Source organism: Pseudonaja textilis, chromosome 7, assembly GCF_049901715.1.
Source record: "Pseudonaja textilis isolate UNSWEBS1 chromosome 7, rPseTex1.2, whole genome shotgun sequence".
In the NCBI taxonomy this organism is placed as follows: Eukaryota; Metazoa; Chordata; class Lepidosauria; order Squamata; family Elapidae; genus Pseudonaja; species Pseudonaja textilis.
Window position 1 is genome coordinate 4,986,856 of NC_141996.1, and position 25,680 is coordinate 5,012,535.

Consider the following 25,680-nt stretch of genomic DNA (forward strand, 5'->3'; position numbering starts at 1 on the left):
TGAAAGAGAAACGAAGACACAAAGAGAAGGAAACGGAGAACGTGAAAAAAAAGAGAGAGAAACTTAAGAAACAGAGAGAGTGAGAGAAAGAGAAACGGCGATAGAAAGGAAGATAAAGAGAGAGAGAGAGAAAGAAACAGAGTGAGAGAAAGAAATGGAGATAGAGAGAAAGAGAAAGAGAGAGACAGATATATACATCTATATAGAGAAGGGGGAGAGAGAGAGAGACAGAGAGAGAGTAAAAGAGAAACGAAGACACAAAGAGAAAGAAATGGAGAACGTGAGAGAAAGAGAAACAGAGATAGAGAGGAAGATAGATAAAGAGAGAAAAGAAAGAAACAGAGAGAGTGAGAGAAAGAGAAACAAGCGATAGAAAGGAAGATAAAGAGAGAGAGAGAGAAAGAAACAGAGTGAGAGAAAGAAATGGAGATAGAGAGAAAGATAAAGAGAGAGACAGATATATACATCTATATAGAGAAGGGGGGGAGAGAGAGAGAGACAGAGAGAGAGTAAAAGAGAAACGAAGACACAAAGAGAAAGAAATGGAGAACGTGAGAGAAAGAGAAACAGAGATAGAGAGGAAGATAGATAAAGAGAGAAAAAGAAAGAAACAGAGAGAGTGAGAGAAAGAGAAACGGAGATAGAAAGGAAAATAGATAAAGAGAGCGAGAGAGAAAGAGAGTGAGCGAAAGAAATGGAGATAGAGAGAAAGATAAAGAGAGAGACAGATATGTACATCTATATAGGGGGGGGGAGAGACAGAGAGAGTGAAAGAGAAACAAAGACACAAAGAGAAAGAAATGGAGAACGTGAGAGAAAGACAAAACAGAGATAGAGAGGAAGATAAAGAGACAAAGAGAGAGAGAGAAAAACAGAGTGAGAGAAAGAAACAGACAGAGAGGAAGAGAGAGAAAGAAAGAGAGAGAGAAAGAAATAGAGAGAGTGAGAGAAAGAGAAACAGACATAGAGAGGAAAAGAGATAAAGAAAAAGAGAGAGAGAGAAAGAAATAGAGAGAGTGGGAGAAAGAAAAACAGACAGAGAGGAAGAGAGATAAAGAAAGAGAGAGAGAGAAAGAAACAGAGAGAGTGAGAGAAAGAGAAACAGACATAGAGAGGAAAAGAGATAAAGAAAAAGAGAGAGAGAGAAAGAAATAGAGAGAGTGAGAGAAAGAAAAACAGACAGAGAGGAAGAGAGATAAAGAAAGAGAGAGAGAAAGAAACAGAGAGAGTGAGAGAAAGAGAAATGGAGAGGAAGAGAGGAAGAGAGATAGGGAGAGACAGATATATACATATCTAGAGAGAGAAGGGGCGGCAGGGAGAGCGCCTGTGTATGTCTTATAAGTCTACAAACAAGGCCAGACATTTTCACTCACAGCGGTGTGACTGAATTGTTTTTTTTCCTTCCTGCCACTGGCAACTTCAGAAAAGAGAGGGGGAAAGTAACTTCTGGGGAGAGAGAAAGGTTGCGAGTGTAAAAGTTCCCTCTTCTTCCCGCTCAAGTGACCGAGGAAGGCTGAGAGGAGAAGTGTTTTTCTTCACTCCGCACCCTTCCCACACTCTTTCTTCAATCTTTTTGTGTTTTCCAGGGCTCCCTCCCCCACCCCCCGACCCCCCTTCCTGCACTGGCTCAAGAGGACCACCCAACCTGGGGGTGGGGAGGGGGGTGGGGGGAGGGACATGACCTTTGAAAGAATTTCGGGCGGGTTATTCTCCCCTCCCCATCGAGAGTCTAGACTCTGGTATGTCTGACGGAGAAGCAAAAAGCTCAATATTCATATTTGTAAGCAGAAAAAGAGAGAGAGAGAGAGAGAGAGGAAAGGAGACAAAGACTTAAATTTGGTGTGAGATGGGGGTCAAATTCTGGGCCATTTAGAAGTGGTAGCTTAGGCTCCGTTCGATGGCTTATAAATGCAATTATATTTCCCATCAGAGAGAAAATTTAGTACAGGGGTCCTTATTTGTGAGAAAAGTGACTTATGAATGTTTTCCCCACCTATTCTATTCTATTCTCATTCTTATTCTATTCTTATTCTATTCTATGCTATTCCTTACTTGTTCTATTCTATTCTATTCTATTCTATTCTATTTTCTATTCTATTCCATTCTTTTCTTATTCTATTCTATTCTATTCTATTTTCATTCCATTCTATGTTATTCCTTTCCTATTCTATTCTATACTATACGATTCCTTTCTTATTCTATTCTATTCTATTCTATTCTATTCTATTCTATTCTATTCTATTCTATTCTATTCTATTCCATTCCATTCTTATTCTATTCTTTTCTTATTCTATTCTATGCTATTCCTCTATTCTATTCTATTCTATTTTCATTCCATTCTATGTTATTCCTTTCCTATTCGATTCTATACTATGCGATTCCTTTCTTATTCTATTCTATTCTATTCTATTCTATTCTATTCTATTCTATTCTATTCTATTCTATTCTATTCTATTCTATTCTATTCTATTCCTTTCTTATTCTATTCTAAAGTTACAGTGGCACTGAAAAAAAGAGAGACTTATGACCATGTTTCATGCTTTGTGGCCATTGCAGCATTCCCAAAGTCACGTGATCAAAGTCCAGATGCTTGGCAATTGATTTGTATTTATGACGATCACAGAGTCCCAGGGTCGTGTGATCACCTTTGGTGACCTGACAAGCAACGGGGAAGCCGATTTCCCTTAACAACCGTGTTGCTAACTGAACAGCTGCACTGATTCCCTTAAGGTTAGGGTAAGAAATTGTGATCTGGAAATTGCGTTTTGCATGAATTAATTTCTTGGTCCGTGGGGCCCCTGGTGCTCTCTGAGCATGGTTTCTTGCAGACGTTTCATTACCCAACGAGGTAACATCATCAGTGCTATAAGGGAGTGGTGTTTGCAAAGCAGAAAGAGGAGGAGGACTTTTAGAGTCTCGACGCTCTCTGAGCTTGGTTATTTTCATGCAGACGTTTCGTTACTCAACTAGGTAACATCATCAGTTCAAACCAACCAAACTCTGAGACCACCAAGGACCCCACAATCCAACCTTAAACTACAAATATTATCTTCTATTTCCAATTCTTGGTCTGTCTAATCACCTTTGAAGACGACAAAATAAAATTGAGGTTCATAGTTCTTTTAAAGCGCCCAAAATTGTGGTTCTGTCCAACCTAAAACCACTTTGACAGTGATGGCGGGATAGCTAAAATGTTTTTTGCTATTCTGATGAGCTAACAATATGCGTTCTCTATTGCTAGATAGAAAAGGAGAAAGAAAGAGCGAATGGAAGGAAATGGGTACTTCTTTGGGGAACAGCCTGCCCCTCACGTGGAACTATTTTTTCTATGGGTCTGCTAAACTAATCCTTAGTTTATGGGCTCTTATTTTTATACCGATATGGTTTAAATAAGTGCTTTTCAAAGGAAACGATTCTGACACTGTGGATTTTGACAACTCTGGGAGCTGGGTAGGGATGAGAGAGAAAGAGAGAGGGGTCGTGAGAGAGGAAGAAGGAGAGAGAAGGAGGGAGAGAGAGGGAGGGAGAAGAAGAGGGAGAGGGAGAATGAAAGGAAAAGAGAGGGCTATAAAAGGATGGTGAAGCGGTATATAAGTCTAAGGGCTACTGATATTGCTATCCTATTGCATCGGTCATCCGACGATCTCTCGCAACCTTGACTTGTGTTTCTCCATCGCTGAGGGGGGGGCTTGTCTGGCCAAAGGAAAGGACCTTGTGGGCTTGCAAAGCTGAGGGGAGAATCACGGCATTGAAATGTGTGAGACGGGGACGTGAACAATGCAAGAACAACGTAAAAATATTTTTTTTTTAAAAAAAAGAGAGAATGTTGCATGCTTCATTAACGTCCAACCGATTCCGCTAAGCATGCTCTGTCCCCCATATCCTCTCTCCACCCTTTGGTCTTTTCTTGCCCAACTTCTTCCTCTTACCGATGGTGCAATGCTCTCCGTTCCAGCCGGGGCTGCATTCGCACTTGCCGTCCCGACAGGTCCCGTGTTCGTTGCAGCGGGGGTGACACGCTCGCTGATCGCAAGCCGCCCCCATCCAGCCCTCTTCGCAGCGGCAGGAGCCCCCAACGCAAGTGCCGTGTACCCCACAGTCAGCTGCGCAGATCTCTGCGGAAGGAGGAAAAAAAAATTTTTTTTTTTAAAAAAAGAAAGAAATTATCAAAGAAAATAAGATAATTTTTGGGCTACAACATTGAATTAGAATATTGTGTTCAGAGTACTGCAGCGTAAATTCAGTGCCAGAAAAGTAAACACAGATGGATGAGGCTTCATTTAACTTCGTTATGAACGTATAAAGTCAATTTTACAATACCAGTTGTAGATGTCTCCAACATGGAGCAAACTCAAACAGAAGCAGACATGTTACAGTTCAGAGCAGAACAGCAGCTCAGGAGCTCAGAAACAGGCCTCAGTTTCACTTTAGTTCAGCAGGCCAGCATTATACACAGCAGAGGAGAGAAGCAATTTCATTCTCAACAGACAGACTCAGAGCTCAACATAGCTTCAGAGCTTAATACAGAGCCACGCCTAGGCTACTTCTGGTTTCACTTTCCAAACAGTCCTCATTGGCTGATTTAGTTGCTATGCTTATTCGTTGGCTGACCTTGTTTACCAAGCTCTATTCCAGTTCACGAATATACTCTGGACATATTGGGAAAAATTATGGCGGGGGGAAGTAAGTTTCTGCTTCTGAGCTTCTACTTCTCTTTTTAAGGGGAAATATTCTGCCTTTTTAGTATATCCTAAAATATTTCATTTTCCTAGGAGAAGGGTGGGTTTTAACTTCCAACATGGGTGTGTGTGTGTGTCAGGCGGAGGGGTGGTGGGGTAGAAAGAAGGGAGATCGGGGTGAAAGAAACAATCAGAAAGTCACCGTTATAAAACAAGTAAATAAAACAAGCAAGCCACACACTCCACTAACTTATCCTGAGTTTTTTGGGGGGGCGGGGAGGAGAAATGAAAGGGATTCTTGCGGATCCTGAGTCTAATCCCTTTTGATTTAAGAATCTAAGAAGCAGATTACAAAAAAGAGCGGGAAAAGGAGATGGACGTGGCTTGGTGGGATCCACTGATGCCTGAAACTCTTTTTTTTAAACTTTCTAATATGATATTTCTCTCTCTCTCTCTCTCTCACTCACACACACACACACAACCTCCTGTGGCTTTCACCGACTGGGCTGAATCCAAAAGGGCCCTTTCAGAAGGAAAGGGACAAAAGTCAATTTTTTAATTAAAAACTAGTTGAGTGTAAAAAATCCAACAACACAACAATCGGGCCGCTAAATCTCCTGAAAAGTTAAGTGTGGCCGGCAAAGTCTATTTGCAGTGGGTTATCGCTCTGGTTACCAGATCTGGGGCGTTTGGGAACGTTGCTTTTCTTTCTTTCTTCTCTTCTCTCTCTCTCTCTCTCTCTCTCTGGCCTGCATTGTGAACCGTTCACAAAAGATTCCTTTATCTGGCTCCGAAATGCTTGGGGGAGCTTTGAAATTGCGGTGTGCCCTCTAGGATACACCCAGGGCCTTCTTAGAGTAGTCCCGCTTGCCTCTGAGAAAGCTGAGGTCAAAATGCAGCAGGCAGGAGGTGAGCTGTAGAAATGGTGACTAGGAAATCCACAACAGTTTCTGTCCGTCCATCTACCTGCCTACCAACTCAAGAAGCACAGAAGGAATCCTTCCTTGTTTTCCTTCCTTCCTTTCCTTCCTACTTTTCCTTCCTTCCTTCCTTCCCTGTTTTCCTTCCTTCCCTCCTTCCTAGTTTTCCTTCTTTCCCTTCGTTTTCCTTCCTTCCTTCCCTGTTTTCTTTCCTCCCTTTCCTTCCTACTTTTCCTTCCTTCCTTGCATTCCTTCCTTCCCTCCTTTCTAGTTTTCCTTCCTTCCTTTCCTTCCTTCCTTCGTTTTTTCCTTCCTTGTTTTCCTTCCTTCCTTCCTACTATTCCTTCCTTCCCTGCATTCCTTCCTTCCTTCCTTCCCTCCTTTCTATTTTTCCTTCCTTCCTTCCTTCCTTCCTTCCTTCCTTCCTTCCTTCCTTCTTTTCCTCGTTTTCCTTCCTTCTCTTCCTTCCTTCCTTCCTTCCTTCCTTCCTTCCTTCCTTCCTTCCTTCCTTGGAGCTTGGCTTGTCTACTTCTTGGGTGGTCAAGCCTCCTGATGGTCAGCGATGGCCAACCATTTTGCAAATTCGAAATAGGGGACATGAGCCAAACCCACCTGGTGGCAATTCACGAGGATTTGGGAGAATCTCATAAGAATGGAGAGTTCAGGAGGGATGAACTGTAGTTAAGCTTTGGGGCACTTCCAACATATTTTGAAAAAAAATAACAACTGTCTTTTGAGACAAATTGCTTTGATAAAGGAAACATTCTTCTTCGCTGTTTTCTTTTCTACTATATATTTTACTGTATAGTGCAATATTTTATTGGATATTCTACTATATATATGGTATATAATATACAGTATATTGCATATAATGTATATAATATATGCATGTATATAATGTACATAATATATAATAAAGTATATAATACTGTACAATAATGCATATTCTACACTATATGGTAGAATACTGGATATTCTACTGTATATACTGTATATAATATATAATATATATTGCATATAATGTATATAATACATGTATATAATGTACATAATACACAGTATAATAAAGCATATAATACTATACAATAATGTATATTCTACACTATGCAGTAGTAGATATAACATATAATATATATTGCATATAATGTGTATAATATATACATAAATATAATGTATATTATAATAATATATAATATTGTATAATACTGTATATTCTACACTATACAGTATTATCTATTGTATAATGCGATATTTTACTATATATTCTATTGTATAGTACAATATGAATGCAATATCATTTCAATTCAATTGTATAGAATGCAAAGAATGTGTGTTTGTGTTTTATTTTTATGGTTATAATGTACACTGAAGATGGCATTTAATTTTCTTGCATGAAGTGTAATGACGATAAAGTGAACTGAACTGACTGAAAACAATTGCTTTTCATTTTAGAAAAGCTACTTTTGAAAGGAAATTATCAACTCCCAGTTTGAAAAAAGGGGCCATGGGATTGGAGATTGGATTAGTCATCGCACAACTCGTATTAAAGTCCTTTTAATTCCCTCCAGGATATCTTTTTTTTAACTCCAGTAAATGAGAATGACTCACTTTCCCCTTTTTTCACTTTGTCTAACCAAAATAAAAAAAATAAAAACCAGAATATTTAGTGGAGGATTTTCCGGGAAGGCTGAAAGTGGAAGTTTGCTCCAGAAGTTCTGTAGTTTTGCAAGAAGTCACGTTAAGTGGTCGAAGATAAAAATATTAACAGAATAACAGAGTTGGAAGAGACCTTGGAGGTCTTCTAGTCAACCCCCCGCCCGAGCAGAAGACCCTACACAATTTTTGACAGATGGCAGTCCAGCCTCTTCTCAAAAGCTTCCAGTGATGAAGCTCCCACAACTTCTGAAGGCAACTTCTGTTCCATCGGTTGATTGTTCTCCTTGTCAGAAAGTTTCTCCTTATTTCCAGGTTGAATCTCTCCTTGATCAGTTTCCATCCATTATTCCTTATCTGGCCTTCAGGTGCTTTGGAGAATAGCTGGATCCCTTCCTCCTCTCTGTGGCAGCCCCTCAAATATTGGAAGACCTCTATCATGTCTCTCCTGGTCCTTCTCTTCACTAGACTAGCCAGGCCTAGTTCTTGCAATCCTTCTTACAGGATGATTAGATTTTTTGCACAGTGCAAAAATTAGCATCCTCAACTCTACGCCTATAATCCTCTCAGTGGAGGTTATTTTTGAATGCAGAGAATTTCTCTGGAGGCTTGTCCTCCCTCATAAATTAATGTGCACACTATTTCTTCCCTCCTTGTATGACAAACTAGCCCCTGTCACGAGGTCACAAATCAAAACATCGCCTTTCTCCGCTCTTACCTTTTGTAACACCCTGCTTGCTTTTTTTTGCAAGCCGCACAAAATTACACCCAACCTTTGCTCTTCAGACTTCATCCTTCATGGAGCTACTTCCGAGGTTAACGTTACTATTGTTTTGTGCCTCCTGGCCAAAAGTCTCCGCTAAGGTGATCGGTAAACTCTCGCTCATTTCTCCAAGTCAACTTCGAGCTCCCAAAAGATGAATTTGTGTGTTATTCACTAAAAAGGTAAATTCCCCTTCAGGTCAAACCTGAGCGAGTGCTTGAATAATGTTTCTTGCAGCCATAGAGAATCGGGTAGGTCACTTTGGGATTTTTTTTTAAAAAAAGCTTGCTTTTAGCCTCCATATAAACATAGAACGGTGTTTTTAACCCAGCTCGCCAAACACGACAAGCCCTCTGTGGTTGAAGCAATGTGTCAGCTATGCAATCATGATTCATCGCTGCCACAGAGCTGGAGAAAGTGGGAGAGGGGTGATGTTAATTGAGTAGCTCTTGGTAGACAAAATATAATTCTTTTGATAGTTCAAGGTTGTTAGGAATATAAGTCACCTAACAGGCATTTGGGTTAGAAATATATAAACCAGGATAAACATTTTAAAACTGTATCTTTAAGAAAATGCAAAACTGTAATTGGGTGTGGTTTCTCAAACGGCCATAAGATGGAGCCAGAAACCTGGTTTGTCTTAGTCTTAGTCTCAGAAGAGAGTGTGTCTGAGTGATTATCTCTGTTTCCTTCTGTTGGAAAGTATTGCCGTTGCTCCATTTCTTCCAATTGACTGATATTACTGGATTTAATGTAAGTCTGATACTGAACTGTTTTTGACACTGGAATTTGATATTTGGATTATCCCTGGATTGAAAAACTGACTGATTTACCTGTGAATGACTTTTGGATTGCTTATTTTGGACTTTGCTTAAACCTTTCTGGAAGTAAAAACCTACATTTACTGTACAGTGTATCTGTGTTCTGTGTGTGTATTATTCAAACACTTCTCTCAAATACGTCTCCCTGTATGCGCTCATTCTCTTAATGGGGAATTACCTCAACAAAGGTTAAAGAGTGTGGCGCAGAAAGAATTGGAACTTACTTTGGGATTGATTCATGTGATGAGAAAAAAGGGGATGGTTTGTAGGTTGGGACATTGTGGGGAAGCCAGGAAACTTTTAGTTTTGGAATTCCACAGAATGTGCCAGCTGCTATTCTAATAAAAGTACTTTGAGATTATACTTATCTTGGAGTTACTGACCGGAATGGATTTTCCCTGGAACGCAGACACAATGATTCCTTCAATAGGAGTACCAACAGCCCCGGCAAAAAGTTTATCTCTTACCGCAGGATAACAAGTCTATCCTGCTGGGAATAGTTGTTTGCTACATCTATTCATCTCCACCCACTGCCTTTTATCCCCAGAGCCTCGCAAGCAGCAGTGGCTCTTCCGTCCCAAGGACCGGCCCATAGATTTCCACTGCTCTCCTCTCCTCTGCCTTCTGTGCATCAGGCACTGAACCCAGCTATTCCTCCTCTTCCACATCAGCCACCTCCAGACCTGGGGGCTATTGACTTTCCATCTGAGGGCTGACGGACGGCCCAGGCTCCGCCCCCCCCTCTCTGCCAGCTCCATTCCCTCCTCCCCCTGGGAGCTCCCAGGTTGCCGTAATGCTGACCTTAACTCTCACGCCTCCTCCTCTTCCTCTGATTCAGCTGCTGGAGGGGCCAGCGGTCAACAGGCCACAACAAAAGGTGACAGAAGAAAAAGACCTAGTGGCCCATCAAGTCTTCCCTTTGAGTTTTTTTTTTTTTTTTTATTTTATCGTTTTAATTTTTGTTGAATGATGTGTTTATTCCAAGCAGGTTTAAACTCAATTTTTGGGTTGGATGATGGACGTGTGTGTTCATCCCAAGCATGCTTAAACCCCAATTTCTGTTGCTAAGGCAGACAGTTATTAAGTGAGTTTTGCCCCCAATTTACAACTTCTCTTGCCATGGTTGTTAAGTGAATCACAGCAGTTGATAAGTTAGCAACCTGGTTGTTGTGTGAATCTGCCTTCCTCGTTGACTTTACTTCGCGGAAGGTCGTAAAGGGAGATTACATAACTCGGGATGCTGCAACCGTCATAAATAGGGACCCGTTGCCAAAGCATCCAAATTTTGATCTCAGGACCCTGGGGATGCTATGTGACAGTTGTGTGAAAAATGGCCACAAGGCACGTCTTTCAATGTCACTGTAACTTTGAACGGTCACTAAACAGAAAGTTGTAAGTTGAGAACTATTTGTACTGATGACTGGTCCGCTACCTCTGCTGGAAGTTGGTTCCAAACTTCCACTATTCTTTTTGTGAAGCAATATTTTCTGACGTAACTTTTGAAGTTCCCTCTTGTCGGTTTCAGGTTATGGCTCCGTCTTCTTGATTTTTGCTTAATATCGAAAAGATGGCCTTCTAGAACCATTCCCCATTCCCTCCCCACCCCACTAACCTGCTTTCCAGCTCCGTTCTCCTGGGCAGGGCAGCCAAAGGAGATCCAGCCGATCAGCTGGGACTCGGGAGGCAGAGAATAAAGGGGGGGGGGCAGTCAGAGGTAGGATTTGCCGGTTCTCCAAATTACTCAGAATTTCCGCTACCGGTTTTCCAGAACTGGTCAGAACCTGCTGAATCCCACCTCTGTGTCAAATTCAAGGTCCGCAGACCGGATCCAGCCCTCAGGGTGCTTAGCTCCGGCTTGCAGTGCCATCCTAGAAGCAGTGAATGTCAGGACCATGGTGCCTCTGCTAGCGAAAACGGAGCTTGGTGAGACTGTGTGTGGTGCTCCCGAGCTCCGTTTTCAGCCACAACAGCCTCTTGCAGCCCTCTGCCAGCAAAAACGGAGCTGGGGGGGTGGGGTGGGGGACTCCGTTTTCACTAGCAGAGGGCTGCAGGAGGCTGTCACGACCAAAAATGGAACTGTACATGGTTCCGCCAAGCTCTGTTTTTGCTAGCGGAGGGTCGCAGAAGGCCACTGCAGCCAAAAACGAAGTTCAGGAGCCTGTTTTCACTGGCAGAGCGCTTGGGCCGCAGAAACACCCGACCCCCAACACAAGTGCCATGAAGCTGGCTGTGCCCACCCTGGCCACACCCACCTTGGCCCTCCAAGGTCAAAAACACAACCCTGATGCGGCCCTCGGTGAAATCGAGTTTGACCCCCCCCCCCCGGGTTAATGAGTCCACTCTGAGCCGATCGGTATCAAACTCCTGGCAGTGGGCAGAGCTTGCCTGCAGTACTGCACTGCAAACACTGCATCCCACTTAGGCAAAGGTAAGAAAACAGCCACTTGCCATTCGTAGGCGTTTCATCCCAAGCGTGGACCACAAGAGACCTGCCTTGTAGGTCTCAGGAACGGGGAGATCTACAAGATCGTAGACTGTCATTCTGCCACCAGACGGACACGCAAAGGTTCAACGAAGGCACATTCATAGGTGCAATTACCTGTGGAACAGTCGTGCCCGGTCCAGTTGGGATCGCAGGTGCAGAGGCTGGTTTCGGACAGGAAGGTTCCATGGCCCGAACACTGATCCAGACAAGTGGCTCTCGGGGTCTCACAGTTGGCCCCTCCCCAGCCCACGGAGCAGTGGCATTCCCCTCTCACACAGACGCCACGTCCTGAGCAAGTGGGGTCCATGCAGTCCACTGCAAAGCAAGGAAGAGAAAACGTGGAAACATGAATTAGAATTGTTTATTGGCCAAGTGTGGTTGGGCAAGCAAGGAATTTGTCTCCGGTGCATAAGCTCTCAGTGTACATAGGACACAAGTAGGCTTTGCCTGTTTCCGTTATAGTATAGTGTAGCGTAGTGTAGTAGATTATAGAAGAGTTTAGTAGAAAAGAAAAGAATAGAAAAGAAAATAGATAGAAAATAGGGAATAGAATAGAATATGGAGAATAGAATAGAGTAGAGTAGAGTAGAATAGGGTAGAATAGAATAGAAATAGAATAGTATAGAATTCATTATTGGCCAAATGTGGTTGGGCACACAAGGAATTTGTCTCCAGTGCATAAGCTCTCAGTGTACATACAAGGACACAAGTAAACTTTGCCTGTTTCTGTATAGTATAGTAGTATAGTATAGTAGTAGTATAGTAGTAGTATAGTATAATATAGTATAATACAGTATAGCATAGAAGAGTAGAGTAGAGTAGAATAGAAAATAGATAGAAAATAGGATAGAGAATAGAGAATAGAATACAATATAGAGAATAGATTAGAGTTGAGTAGAAGAATAGTATAGAATAGTATAGAATTAGTATAGTATAGAATTATTTATTGTCCAAGTGTGGTTGGGCACACAAGGAATTTGTCTCCAGTGCATAAGCTCTCAGTGTACATAGAAGAACACAAGTAAGCTATGCCTGTTTGAGTAGAGTAGAGTAGACTAGAGTGGAGTGGAGTGGGGTGGGATGGGATGGGATGGGATGGGATGGAATGGAATGGAATAGAATAGAATGGAATAGAATAGAATAGAATTCTTTATTGGCAAGTGTGTTTGGACACAAAAGGAATTAATCTCCAGTGCATAAGCTCTCAGTGTACATACAAGCAACAAATGATAAATCATGATTATAATCATAAAATACACTTATCATAAATCATAAGATACAACACTCAGTGATAGTCATAGGGTACTAAGTAAGCAATCAACATAAATCATACTAAGATATTAAATGCAGGCAGTCCTCAACTTACGACCACAGTTGAGCTGAAAAATTGACATTGCTAGGTGAGAAATTTAAGTGAGTTTGCTCTATTTTACGACTTTTCTCGCCGCGTTTGTTAAATGAAATCACTGCAGTTCTTACATTAATAACACGTTTGTTCAGTGAATCTGGTTTTCCCATTGATAGAAAGGAAAGGAAAGGAAAGGAAAGGAAAGGAAAGGAAAGGAAAGGAAAAGGAAAGGAAAGGAAAGGAAAGGAAAGGAAAGGGGAAGGAAGGAAAGGAAGGAAGGAAGGAAGGAAGGAAGGAAGGAAGGAAAGGAAAGGAAGGAAGGAAGGAAAGGAAAGGAAAGGAAAGGAAAGGAAAGGAACAAGCTGGGGTGGGCATAATGGTTAGAATGCAGAACTGCAAGCTAATTCAGCTCACTGCCAGGAGTTCGATCCTGACCGGTTCAAGGTTGACTGAGCCTTCTATCTTTCCAAGGTCAGAAGGACTCATATTGTTGAGGGGGCAACATGCTGACTCTCTAAACTGGTCAGAGAGAGTTGTGAAGCACCGTGAAGCGGTGTATAAGTCGAAGGGCTATTGCTAATGCTATCCTTTTGCAGGTGGGCCGTTCAGGCCCTCTGGAGAGGCATGCAGAGATGCCCTTAATGTGCCAACTCTTCCCCTCTCTTGGGACCATCACCGAGGCAAGGAGGCTGGCTTTATCAACCTCGGGCACTATGGCATCCTTTTAGAGGCCTGGCAGCTTCCACCTCCTTTTTCTCCCCCTTCCCTCACCCTCTCCTTCCAGGAGCAAACAGGGGGGAAAAAAAGAGTTGGAAGCGTATTGCCAGTCCCCGAAGTGCTTAGCAGATGGTTCAGTCGTGGGGAACAAAGATTGCCGGATAAGTGACAAGGGGCTACTGGGATGCAATTAATCATTCCTGCCCGAAGAAGGCGGCCCACGGAGGGGAAAAGGGAGTTGTAAGGGGGTCTCCATCACAGAAGGCAGAACGCTCTGCTAACTCAGCGTTAACGGCGCAGGTAAGGACATGCCATTCATCATAAAGCCAGGGCTATTTTTCATGTCCAAACGAGCCCTTTCATGAGACGGACTGCACAATGGCGCCTTTAATTTTGCTCGCTGGCCTGGATTTCTTAAATGCTCTGCTCTATCTATCTATCTATCTATCTATCTATCTATCTATCTATCTATCTATCTATCTTCTAATTTTTCTTTCTTTCTTTTCCTTCCTTTCTCCTTGCCAGCTTCCCTTCTTTCTTTCCTTCCTCCTTGTTCCATTTTCTTTCCTTCTTTTTCTTTCCTTCCTTCCCTTCCCTTCCTTGTTTCCTTTATTCCTTCCCTCTTTCTTTCTCTCTTTCCTTCCTTCCCCTGCCTTCCTTTTTTCTTTCCTCTTCCTTCCTTCCCATTCCTTATTTTCCGTAACTTCCTCCTTCTTTCCTTTTTCTTTTCTTCCTTCCCCCTGCCTTCCTTTCTTCTTTCTTTCTTTTCTTCTTGTTCCATTTATTCCTTCCTGCTTTCCTTCTTTTTCTTTCATTGCTTTCTTTCTTTCCTTGTTTTCTTTATTCCTTCTTTCTTTCCCTTTCTCTATCTTTCTTTCTTTCTTTCTTTCTTTCTTCTTTCTTTCTTTCTTTCTTTCTTTCTTTCTTTCTTTCTTTCTTTCTTTCCTCTTCCTTTCCTTCCTTCCTATTTCTTCTTTTTCTTTCCTAACTTCTTCTTTCCTCATTTTCTCTTTCCTTTTTCCCTTCTTTCCTCCCTTCTTCTCCTTCTCTTTGTTGCAAATACTTTCAACTCTCTCTCTCTCCCACTCTCTGTAGTTCTCTCCCCGTCTCCCCATTTTTTCTTCAAAGAGAATAATATACTTCAAAATCCCGCTACTCAGCCAGTTTTTCATGGCTCAGCCCCGAAATACCCAATTTTTGGACTTCTTTCCATGAATGGGTGATGTCGCTCCACAGCAGAAGTTACGACTGTTGGCACAATCCACTGAGAATATATGAATGCCAAGCCAAGTAAAGTGAATGGGGACTGCAAAAACTCCTTGTGGCTTTTATTCATTGCGGGAACTGCACTGAAGAACCACCCAAGAATGGGGCTCTAAATTTGCAACATCACAGAGACCTCCAAGGATGGGTAAAAGCCAATGGAAAGGATCTCAGGAACAAAACACTTTTTATTTCAGAGGGGAAATAATAAAAAAAAGTCAAATCAGGAACTTTCTAAAATCAGGTTGAGAGTGAGCACAGCAAGCTTTTATTCTTTATCGAAAATTCGGACTATTCGGACAGTGTATGCCAAGACAGAAAACAATAGGCCCTGAAATACAGAATGGAACTCGGACCTATATAAATTTGTCTTTACGCAAAGAGAGTGCAAAATAATGGCTGGTTATTTGCACGCGGGCAAAAGGGGAACCTGGTTTCAGCACTTGTCCAAACTATGATCTAACCCGGAGGTGTCCGGCCTTAGCAACTTCAAGAGTTTTACGAATGCAGGCGGATATACGTGTCCCAGAATAATGTTACAGGATCCAATCTGGGTCGGTTACACCTGGATGAGAGGTTTTACCTTCCGAGTTTTTGGTCTCATGCAGGAGAACTTCTCTCTCATCACTGTGTGTTTTGCGTTGTTGTTTGTGTGGTATTTACCCAATGCCTGTTGTGTGTGTGTGGCTTTTTAATTGTTGACTGGCTGGCTATTAAGATGGAGTTTGCGGGCAACAAAGACACTGCTTTAAAAAATTTCAAGAAGGAGAATTCTGGCTCATTCAGGTTTTGTTTTAACAAATACGAGCCAAGGGAGGAAAAAACTCATGATGCAATTAATATTTTTTTTAAACTTAATATTGCAGGGACTAAATAGAGTGCACCCCGTAAAACTGGAAACATACTGAATTAATAAAAAGAAGGGAAGTTTATTGTCTGTCCCTCCTCTAAAGGAAAAATATAACATTTGTAAAGTATTTGAAATCAACATTACAGAAGGATTTACAGAGGAACAGACTTGAATAAACGTCCCATGTAGCAGTCTTTATGCACTCTTTCAGCATTAATTTCCTCTCAGCGGAACAGCTCTTACACCTAGTGTAAAAGATTCAAGCACGGAGGGAAAGATACTTCAGTCAACAAGTTGTATGGAAAAGCTTGGCTTGCTTTTTAAAAAAATTAGGCTTCTGGCCAAGTAACATTGAGTTTCTATTTATTTAAAGCTCTCGACTTGGCTTGTATTGCCTCAAGAGACTTACCAAGCAGTCGAGAAATAAGACATGTAAATAAAATTACAGCAAAACCAGGAAAGAATCGTAATTAAGTTCAGCGTCGTAGGTACCTTTAAAAAAAAAAAAGGCAGCGACAGATGAAGCAGTAGAAAACATGCTTTTCGCCAATTCTTATGAAATGAGGTCGAGAAATAACTTCCCTAACTAGAGTCCAACCTTGAAATGAGAGAATGCAGGTAGTCTTTGACTTACAACCGTTCGTTTAGTGACGGTTTGAAGTTACAACGGCCCTGAAAAGAGGGACTTAGGAAAAGGGGTGGGGTTAAAAAAAAATCCCAGCCACCGGTTCGCTGCCCGGGTGGCTGGGTAGGTGTGGCCATGGTGGGCGTGGCCTATCGGAATATCCGGGAGGGCCGTTTTTTTGCCTGCCCCGGGGTCTGGAGGCTTCCCTTGAGCCTCTGGGACGGTCTGGAGGCCCTCTGGAGGAGAGGGGTGTGAGGGGCCAGCCAGTCAGAACCAGTCCAAAACGGAAGAATCCCACCTCTACTTATGACCATTTTTCACATGGCTGCTGCAGCCTTCCTGTGTCATATGTGATTTACATTCGGACGCTTGGCAACTGATGTTGTGGTTCACCAGCAGCCGGTGCAGACGGCAGCGGAATTGGACCGTGGGGAAGAACGGGGACCAGTCAGGGAGTCTGGAGAGGATTCAGACAAGGGTCCTGCGTCTGATGCAGAGATGGAGCCAGGGCCATCTGGGAGTGGGGTGCTGCCTCCAGAGCCTCCAGAATCTGGCAGCAGTGAGGAAGAGGACCCAGGGGAGCCTGTTCCCAGTGTGTGTGTGTGCAGAGCTGCTAGAAGGCAAAAGCAGCTAAGAGAAAAGGGGCAACTCGGGAGTAAGGCTGGGAGGGGACTGCCCCTCCCATAAGGTATAAAGGTCAGGCCAAGATGACAAAACCTTTGCAGGAAGCAAAGTAGTTCGATCGGTTCAGAATCATTCTGGAAGCTCTTTGTACTTCGGTTGGGTTTTCTTTGGACTTCAGTTGGTTTCTTTTCTAGTTCACTTGATACTTCTGTTTTTGGCAGCACTTCACAGAACTGAAAGGTGTGTGCTTATCTCAGGGGATTGTTTGAGATTAATTCCGGCTGGGAATGAAAACAATTCCCAGCGCTGCAAGAAAATAAGTCTTGTTTTTAAAATCAGCGTGCGCGCAATTACAGTTTAGGAAGCCTGGGTCAGAAAAAAATTGACTCGTATTTACGACGGTTGCAGTGTCCCGGAGTCACATGATTCCACTTAGAGAGGGCTGTAAAACACCGTAAAGCAGTATATATATATAAGCAGTATATAAGTCTAAGTGCTATTGCTACTGCAAGGGACTCTGTGCTAGTCAACTGCAGAAAAAGAAAGGAAACAAAAAAAAAAACCCACTTTCAGATAACCTTAAGACAAAAAAACCCCAGTTTATTCTAAAGTAGAAATGACGGCAGATGGACGGAAAGCTACTTCAGACTGCATTAAAAGCTTCCATTTGGCAAAAGCTGCTGGCTGAGAAGCAAAGAGAGAGGGATTGATTGATTGATTATTCATATCCATATCTAATTTACTTAGGTCTCTCGGTATTTGAGGTTTGTGTAACTTTGGTGAGTCTACGCTGGCAGGATTGATGTGTGTATCCTGTCTCCTGGGATGCCCTTAAAAAAAAAAAAAATGAAAAATGCTGCTATCCCTGCTATGCTGCTATACAAGGTTAGACACACTTAAATTCATCAATTACGTCTAATGCTGGTTACAATAGGAACCGAAGTAATTGGGGCATCCATAATTTTGATGACAAGGGAAATGGCGCAGGAGGGGAGGGGCTGCCAGGTTTTTTAGGAGCAGCATTACACAGCCGGAAACGGTGTAAAAGGACAATGACGTGGTGGAGCAGCATAAAAATCCTAGGATCAGGATCATAGGATCAGGAAAAGAAGAAAACGGAAAGGGGAAAGGAAAGGATAGGGCAGGACAGGTTAGAATAGAACAGAATAAAATAGAATAGAATAGAATAGAATAGAATAGAATGGAATGGGAATGGAATAAAATGGAATGGAGGAGGAGAGAGAGAGGAGAGGAGAGGAGAGGAGAGAGGAGAGGAGAGGAGAGAGAGGAGAGGAGAAGAGAAGAGAAGATTGAATGGAATGGAATTGGAGAAGAGGAGAGGAGAGGAGAGGAGAGGAGAAGATTGAATGGAATGGAATTGGAGAAGAGGAGAGGAGAGGAGAGGAGAGGAGAGGAGAGGAGAAGAGCAGAGAAGAGAAGAGAAGAGAAGAGAAGAGAAGAGAAGAGAAGATTGAATGGAATGGAATTGGAGAAGAGGAGAGGAGAGGAGAGGAGAGGAGAGGAGAAGAGAAGAGAAGAGAAGAGAAGAAAAGAGAAGAGAAGAGAAGAGAAGAGAAGAGAGATATACAGGACAGGACAGAATAGAATAGGTATACAGGATAGTGTAGTGTAGTGTAGTGTAGTGTAGTGTAGGATAGGATAGGATAGGATAGGATAGGATAGGAATATAGGACAGGAAGAAAGGAAGGATTTCTGACAGTCCTTGCCAGAGTCCCACCAAGAAATTCAATGGGAAAGCCTGCAGGAAGTCGGAAGTTTCTTTTACTCTAATGGCTTTTTCACCTACCTTCATTCCTTCTGCTCCTCTGTTTGGGTAAGGTGATATCTCTGAAACGATGACCCCACTGGCTGGGGAATTCTGGGAGTTGACATCTATCCGTCTTAAAAGTTGCCACGGTTGAGAAACATTGCTCCAAGCCAGGGTTACCCACTAGGTGGCTCCTCCCGCCAAAATCCCGCCAGCACCAACCATACCAAGTGAATCGAAGAAATGTCTGGCATTCTGAAATTTATCTAACTGTGGGGAAAGGACCCCATGGGATCTTAAAAGGGAATTACCTTCTTCACAACTCTCTCCCTTGTAGCCCGGGTTACAAATGCAGGTTCCCATGATGCATGTCCCATGGCTGTTGCAAGAAACGTCGACACACTGATTGGTCGGGACGTCGCACTCGGCTCCTTTCCACCCGCTGTGACACAAGCAACGTCCTTTCATGTATTGTCCGTTCCCACTGCACAACACTGGGCAAGACGCTGGGAAGGAGGAAGACAACGCAAAAGAGGGTCGTGAGACACACAATCAATGTTGGTCGACAGCTTAAGGAGATCATCAAGATCAGATACAATGGGAGGGAATTTAAAATGGATGACAGCTAGTGTTCAACTTACCACTACTGTTGTGGTTTGCCAGCAGCCTGTGCCGGACAGTGGGGAAGAACAGGGACCAGTCCAGGAGTCTGGGGAGGACTCAGACGAGGGTTTTGCATCCGATACAGAGATGGACCCAGGGCCATCTGGGAGTGGGGTGCTAACTCCAGAGCCTCCGGACTCTGGGAGCAGTGAGGAAGAGGACCCAGGGGAGCCTGTTCCCAGTGTGTGTGTGTGCGCAGAGCTGCCAGAAGGTAAGAGCAGCTGAGACAAAAGGGGAGACTCGGGAGTAAGGCTGGGAGGTGATTGCCCCGCCCATAAGGTATAAAGGAAGTACAAAGGTAGGAAAACCTTTGCAGGAAGCAACGTCATTCACTCTGATTGATTTGGACTCTGAAAACTCCATGGTGAATTTGTTCTCTGTTTGGTTTTGGAAAGACTAATCGGGATTTTAGTCATTGGCAGCACTTCAGGTCAGATAAAGGTGCGTTCTTATCAGATGCCTCCTGAAGAACTTTGGCAGATATCCCTGGGACTAATTATAACCAGTTAAGACTCATTTCGGGCTGTGAATGACGAAAATTCACAGCCGTTGAACTAAAATAAGAGTTTTGGGTTTTATATGAGTTTGTTGATGTCTCAGGAAGCCGTGGTCAGAACAACTACAGTAGAGCCTTGGGTCGTGACCGTAATCCATTCCCAGACTCCGGTCACGGCCTGATTTGGTCATGTCCGGAAGCACGACCGACTGTGCATGCGCACAGTAAAAAAAAAAAAAAAAATGGCGCCGAAGGTGAAATCGGTGTGGAAAAGGGAATCTTTTCCATGCCGATTTTGTTCGCCACCCGATTCTTGAATTGTGACCTGATTCAAAAATCGGGTGGAATTTTTTGTTCGCCACCCAATTTGTTCACAAACAGGAGCGTTTGCGACCCAAGGTTCAGGTTCCGCTGTATAACAGAGCACCACAGTTCCGTTGCTAAGTGAAACTTTTGTTAAATGAACGTAATACAGGTAGTCCTCAATTTATGATCACAACTGAGCCCCAAATTCCTGTCGTTAAGTGAGACTTTGTTAAGTGAGTTTTGCCCCATTTTATTATCTTTCTTGCCACACTTATTTAAGAGAATCGCTGCAGGTCAGTAATGTGGTTGTTCCATGAATCTTTTTTCTTTTTTCTTATTGGTAGTGCTGGATGTACGTATGTTTGTTTGTTTTTTGCTTCTTTTTCTGTTTTGCATTTTACTTTTTATGAGAAAATAAAATAAATCTATTTACAGAAGCCAATAAACAAAGAAACCTCTCTGCCTAGCAGCCTTTCATACTTCGGTTTAGGGAGACTGCTTTTGACATGGCGGGGGCCATAAAGGAAAGAGTTTTTTTTTAGATTTTACAATATAATTTAGAATAGAATAGACCTTGGATGGGACATTGGAGGTCTTCTAGTCTAGCCCCCTGCTCAAGCAGGAGATTCTATACCAATGGTAGAATTCAAAAGTTTTTTACTACTGGTTCTGTGGGCGTGGCTTGGTGGGCGTGGCGGGGGAAGGATATACTGCAAAATCCCCATTCCCTCCCCACCCCATTAACCTGCTTTCCAGCTCCCTTCTCCTGTGCAGGGCAACCGAAGGAGACCCAGCCAATCAGCTGGGACTCGGGAGGCGGAGAATAGATGGGGGCGGGGCCAGTCAGAGGTGGGATTTGCCGGTTCTCCGAACTACTCAAAATTTCCGCTACCGGTTCTCCAGAACGGGTCAGAACCCGCTGAATACCCACCTCTGTCCTATAACATCTCAGACAAGTGGCTGACCAGTCTCTTCTGAAAAACCTCCAGTGACGAAGCACCCACAATGTCTGAAGGGGAGCTGTTCCACGGGTTGATTTCCTCACTGTTAGAACATTTCTAATAGTGGCTTAAGTTGGATTAAGCCTGAGAGGAAGATAACCCCTCAGGCTTAAGTCAGAGAGGCCATTTTAATGGCTGAGGTCTGAGGTCACTGGCTATTGCCAGGACAGGCTCTTCCTTCAAGAGACAAATGCTTTTTGACGGTTATTTTAACCTCCCTGTTTGCACACATGTGGTTGCCAAAAAGAAGGGGAGGGGGAAATGGAGAGGATGGGGGGATTCTGGGCACTGGAATCCAGACAGCTTAAAATGACTAAGGAACATTAAGGAACTCTGATAGCAATAGCACTTTGACTTATATACGGCTTCATAGCGCTTTACATTGGTATATTGTCCCCAATGATCTGGGTCCTCAGTTTTCCGACCTTGGAAGGATAGGAGGCTGAGTTAACCTCGAGCTGGTCAGGGTTGAATTGCTGGCAGTGGACAGAATTAGCCTGAAGTGCTGCACTCTGATCACTGCACCACCATGGCTTTGATATTCAAAAGATTCCTTTATTAGGAGAGCCAGCAGACCCAGCAAAAAAGTTTCTCTCTCAACGCCGGCTAACATGTCTGGCCAGCTGGAAGATGAATACATCTGTTCTGCCATATCTATTCATCTGTGCCCCGCTGCCTTTTATCCCCAGAGGTAGGGTGCGAATTTGCTAGCAGCAGTGGTTCTTTCTCCCCAAGGACCGGCCTATAGATTTCCACTGCTCTCCTCTCCTCTGCCTTCTGCACATCCATGCATCAGGCACGGACCCAGGTGTTCCTCCTATTCCTCATCAGCCACCTCCACACTTGAGGGATGTTGACTCTCCATCTGAGGGCTGATGGGTGGCCCAGGGTCCTCCTCTGTTTCTTTCTCTCTACCAACTCCATTCTCTCTTCCCCCTCGGAACTCCAAGGTTGCCTTGATGCTGACCCTGACTACCACTCCTCCTCCTCCTTCTCCACCTCCTCTTCCTCCTCCTCCTCCGATTCGGCTGCTGAAGCGGCTGGCAGCCAACAGGCTGGGTTCACACCATGCACCAAATCACACGGACTGAGATTAAAAGTAACGAAACTTAGCAGGGCATGTCAAGCTGTATCTGAACCGGTAAAGCGTCTTGAGACAGAATATTGTGTAAAACGGAGGGATGGATACTTCACCTCGTTCATTTGCTCAGACAGTGCCTGAAACAAAACTCCCAAATTTGTTGAGGGCCTCCTTCTATGTCAATAATTTTGTTAACAACGACAAAGTTAAGTCCGTACCTCGTCCGCAATCAGGCCCCAAAAACCCGAGGAAACAATGGCACGTTCCAGAAATGCAGTCCCCGTTTCCGTAACAGTTGCTGGGACAGTTCTCCACCGATTCTACGGAAAGAAGAAAAGAGAAAAAGTGAAGATAACATAGAACAAGGCAAAGTTAAACCTCAAAGGACATTCGCCAACGGGACAGAGGCATTGGCAATCCGATCATCAGTCAGTCTCCCCTTGACTGGATTGCTGTAACGGACTCGATGTGCGACTGCCCTTGAAGACTACACAGGAACTTCCTCAGAGGGTACAAAACTTTAGCTGGTATAAAGCCTGAGTACTAACAGAAGAAGGACTTAGTTTTGTCAGGTCCTGAGTTTACTTCTAGGCTGTGTGAGGAGGCATGGCAGAAGGCATAGGCGGAGTTAAAAGAGGCATCAGCTTAGAATCCCTACATAGTCACAAGCAGACGAAGTCCAATCCCCCTTGAATTCTGTGGACCATTATCTAAATCCAAGCAGGTGCTAATTGTGAATTGAGAAGATTTCTGAGAATAGGCCATTTAGCAATAAATCAGCTGAATTGGACCTTTTGTGTGGACCTGGTCTCCCGTGCCTGACCGATATGCAATGGTAGTAATACATAAAGTCCTATATAATTTTGGTAATAAGTATCTACAAAATCACTTGCAACCAAGTAGAATCTTCCCTGGTCAGATTTGGGCTTAGGATCCCTAACTTCCTGCAAGGTGTTCAGGAGGAGATACAGAACTTGGGTTTGTTGTGAAATGCTTTGTGCTCTCTGAGCTTTCTTTCTTTCTTGAAGACGTTTCATGACCCAACTAGGTAGCGTCATCAGTCTAGAAGGAGTGCAGTGTTTGATCTCTCTTTATATACCAGTGTTTTGCTCTGTTAGTGTTGATTAGCTTGTAGTTTACTGTTTGATTGTTTGTCTGAGTTGATTTATTAAGAGTGTCCCACCTAAGGAATCACTTACCCTCAGAATTAAGATCAGAAGAATACACTTAGAACACTTAAAAAGATCTGGTTGTTTAAGCAAGCAATTGAGGATTTAGAAAGGATTAAGTTCCTGAGGCGTACACAGGCACTATTTATTTTAATTTGCTTCATGGTGTCATAGGTGCCGAATTGATTATGGATTGTATATTGTGAACTTTTATTGATTGGATGTGCTGTATCGCTTTTGGTGAGCTCTCAGATTTGCCTGAATGACGGACTATTTCCTTAAATTAACATTTTTCAATAGCATAAAACAGACTTTTAAAACAAACTGTTTCATTCTTAAAACAGTTTGATAAATGTATTGCTTTCAAAACGTATTTTATAAATATCTATATATCTATATCTATATCTATATCTGTATCTGTATCTGTATCTGTATCTGTATCTGTATCTATATCTATATCTATCTATCTATCTATCTATCTATCTATCTATCTATCTATCTATGTTAAGTGGGCTAAAATATGTGTTGATGTTTTTTGATTCTTTTGGTATTCCTTCCCCCGCCCCCCTATTTTTTTCTGGAGGAAAAAAAAATAATAGAAACCTGTTTCAGATTTTGGAAAGCATTGTATTTCTATTTACTTTGAGAGAAAACAAAAATAAGGATAAGAGATAACCAAAACGTATATCTGAGAAGTCAACAGATTACAACATTTATGCAGTTCGTAATTAATATGTTGTTTTATTTCAGCAATCTCAACTTTCCACTAAATAATAATATTAATAATATATTATTATTAGTTTGAGGAAGGAATATATCTTTAAAAATGGGTACCTATAAAACTATGCATTATTTCATCTACGGTAAAAACTCTGTGAAATGCAATCTTAACTGACTATGTGCAAGATTGAGAGGAAAGGACGAATCGTGGTGATCACCATCCAACATAGAGGGAAAGCTTATGATGACAATTGGGACCAGGTTGCCTGTCATTGAGTGAAGCAGTTGTTAAGCAAGACTTCCATGACTACTTCGCTCAACAATGGCAATACCAGCTCTCCCAGTTGCAGTCATTAAGCAGAGGGAGTGAAAGAGTTACGTGTGAAAAGGAAACTCATACCCTGGGTTGGAGAAAAGAAGGAGGTGACATGATAGTAGGGTTCCAACATTTGAGGGGCTGCCCCAAAGAAGAGAGAGTCAAGCTATTCTTCAAAGCCCCTGAAGGCAGGACAAGAAGCAATGGGTGGAAACTAATCAAGGAGAGAAGCAACCTAGAACTAAGGAGAAATTTCCTGACTGTGAGAACGATTAAACAGTGGAACAACTTGCCTCCAGAAGTTGTTAATACTGGAAATTTTTAAGAAGAGATTGGACAGCCATTTGTCCAGAATGGTAGAGGGTTTTCTGCCTGAGCAAGGGGTTGGACTAGAAGACCTCTATGGTCCCTTCCAACTTTGCTATTCTGTTTATTTCCTTTTGGGCTTTTTGATTGTTTCTTTTGAATGGTATGTAGCCGTTGTTTATCTCAGTGTGACTGTTGATGGCCGATTTGTCTCTGTGCCAGGCTTCCAGGAATTCTCTAGCATTTTCGGACTTGGCTTGGTCTAAGATGCTCAGAGTCTCCCCGCTGAAACCATAGTTATGCATGTCTACATCTACTCCAAGCTTGGCAGATAGGATTCCTCAAAAACCCTCCTGTGTCCTGAAAGCAGGAGAGGAAGGAATGGATGGAAACAAATGAAGGAGAGAACCGACCTGGAACTAAGGAGGAATTTCCTGACAGAATAAATCAACCAGTGGAAAAAGTTGCCTTCAGAAGTTGTGGGTGCGCCAAGACGGAAGGTTTTTAAGACGAGATTGGACATCCCTTTGTTTGGAATGTTATAGAGCAGAGGCGTCAAACTCAAGGCCCTTGAAAACAGAGCTCGGGAGGGCACGGAACTTCCAGGTTGTGTTTTCAGCCGCGACAGCCTCCGGCAGCCCTCTGCCAGCGAAAATGGTGGGGGGCTGCGTTGGCAGAGGGCTGCCGGAGGCTGTCGCGGCTGAAAACAGGGCCTGGGGGGGATTGCACGTGAGGACTCCCTGAGCTCCGTTTTGTCTGGCAGAGGGCTAGCAAAACAAACTAAAAACAAAAGAAATGGAGAAATGTGTCTCTTTTGCATGCAAGAAGGGACAGAAAGGAGAAAGGGAAAGAGAAAGAAAAAGAAGGGGAGTTGGAAAGAGAGCGAGGAAGGAAAAATAAGGAAAGAGGGGAAGGAAGAAGGAAGGAGAATGAAAAGGGAAGTAAACAAGTAAGTACAGAAGAAGGAAGGAAGGAAGGAAGGAAGGAAGGAAGGAAGGAAGGAAGGAAGGAAGGAAGGAAGGAAGGAGATTATAATGAGAATGAGGGAAGGTCTGAGGGAGGTCCTGCCTTGGCACTTGGCCGCCCCAGGTGCCCCCCGACATGAG

At 43.1% G+C, this 25,680-nt stretch overlaps 1 protein-coding gene across 9 annotated transcripts in view; it reads right to left on the reverse strand.

The window, feature by feature from the left end:
* Positions 1-25,680, reverse strand: part of TENM4 (teneurin transmembrane protein 4) — a 362,826-nt gene that overhangs the window by 76,374 nt on the left and 260,772 nt on the right. For all 9 annotated transcript variants that reach the window (XM_087936922.1, XM_087936921.1, XM_087936920.1 and 6 more), the window contains 4 exons: positions 22,282-22,383; positions 18,828-19,022; positions 11,436-11,636; positions 3,930-4,115 (listed from right to left, as the gene is read on the reverse strand). In XM_087936922.1, the coding sequence (XP_087793048.1) occupies positions 3,930-4,115; positions 11,436-11,636; positions 18,828-19,022; positions 22,282-22,383 (684 nt within the window). The remainder of the gene's footprint in view (positions 1-3,929; positions 4,116-11,435; positions 11,637-18,827; positions 19,023-22,281; positions 22,384-25,680) is intronic.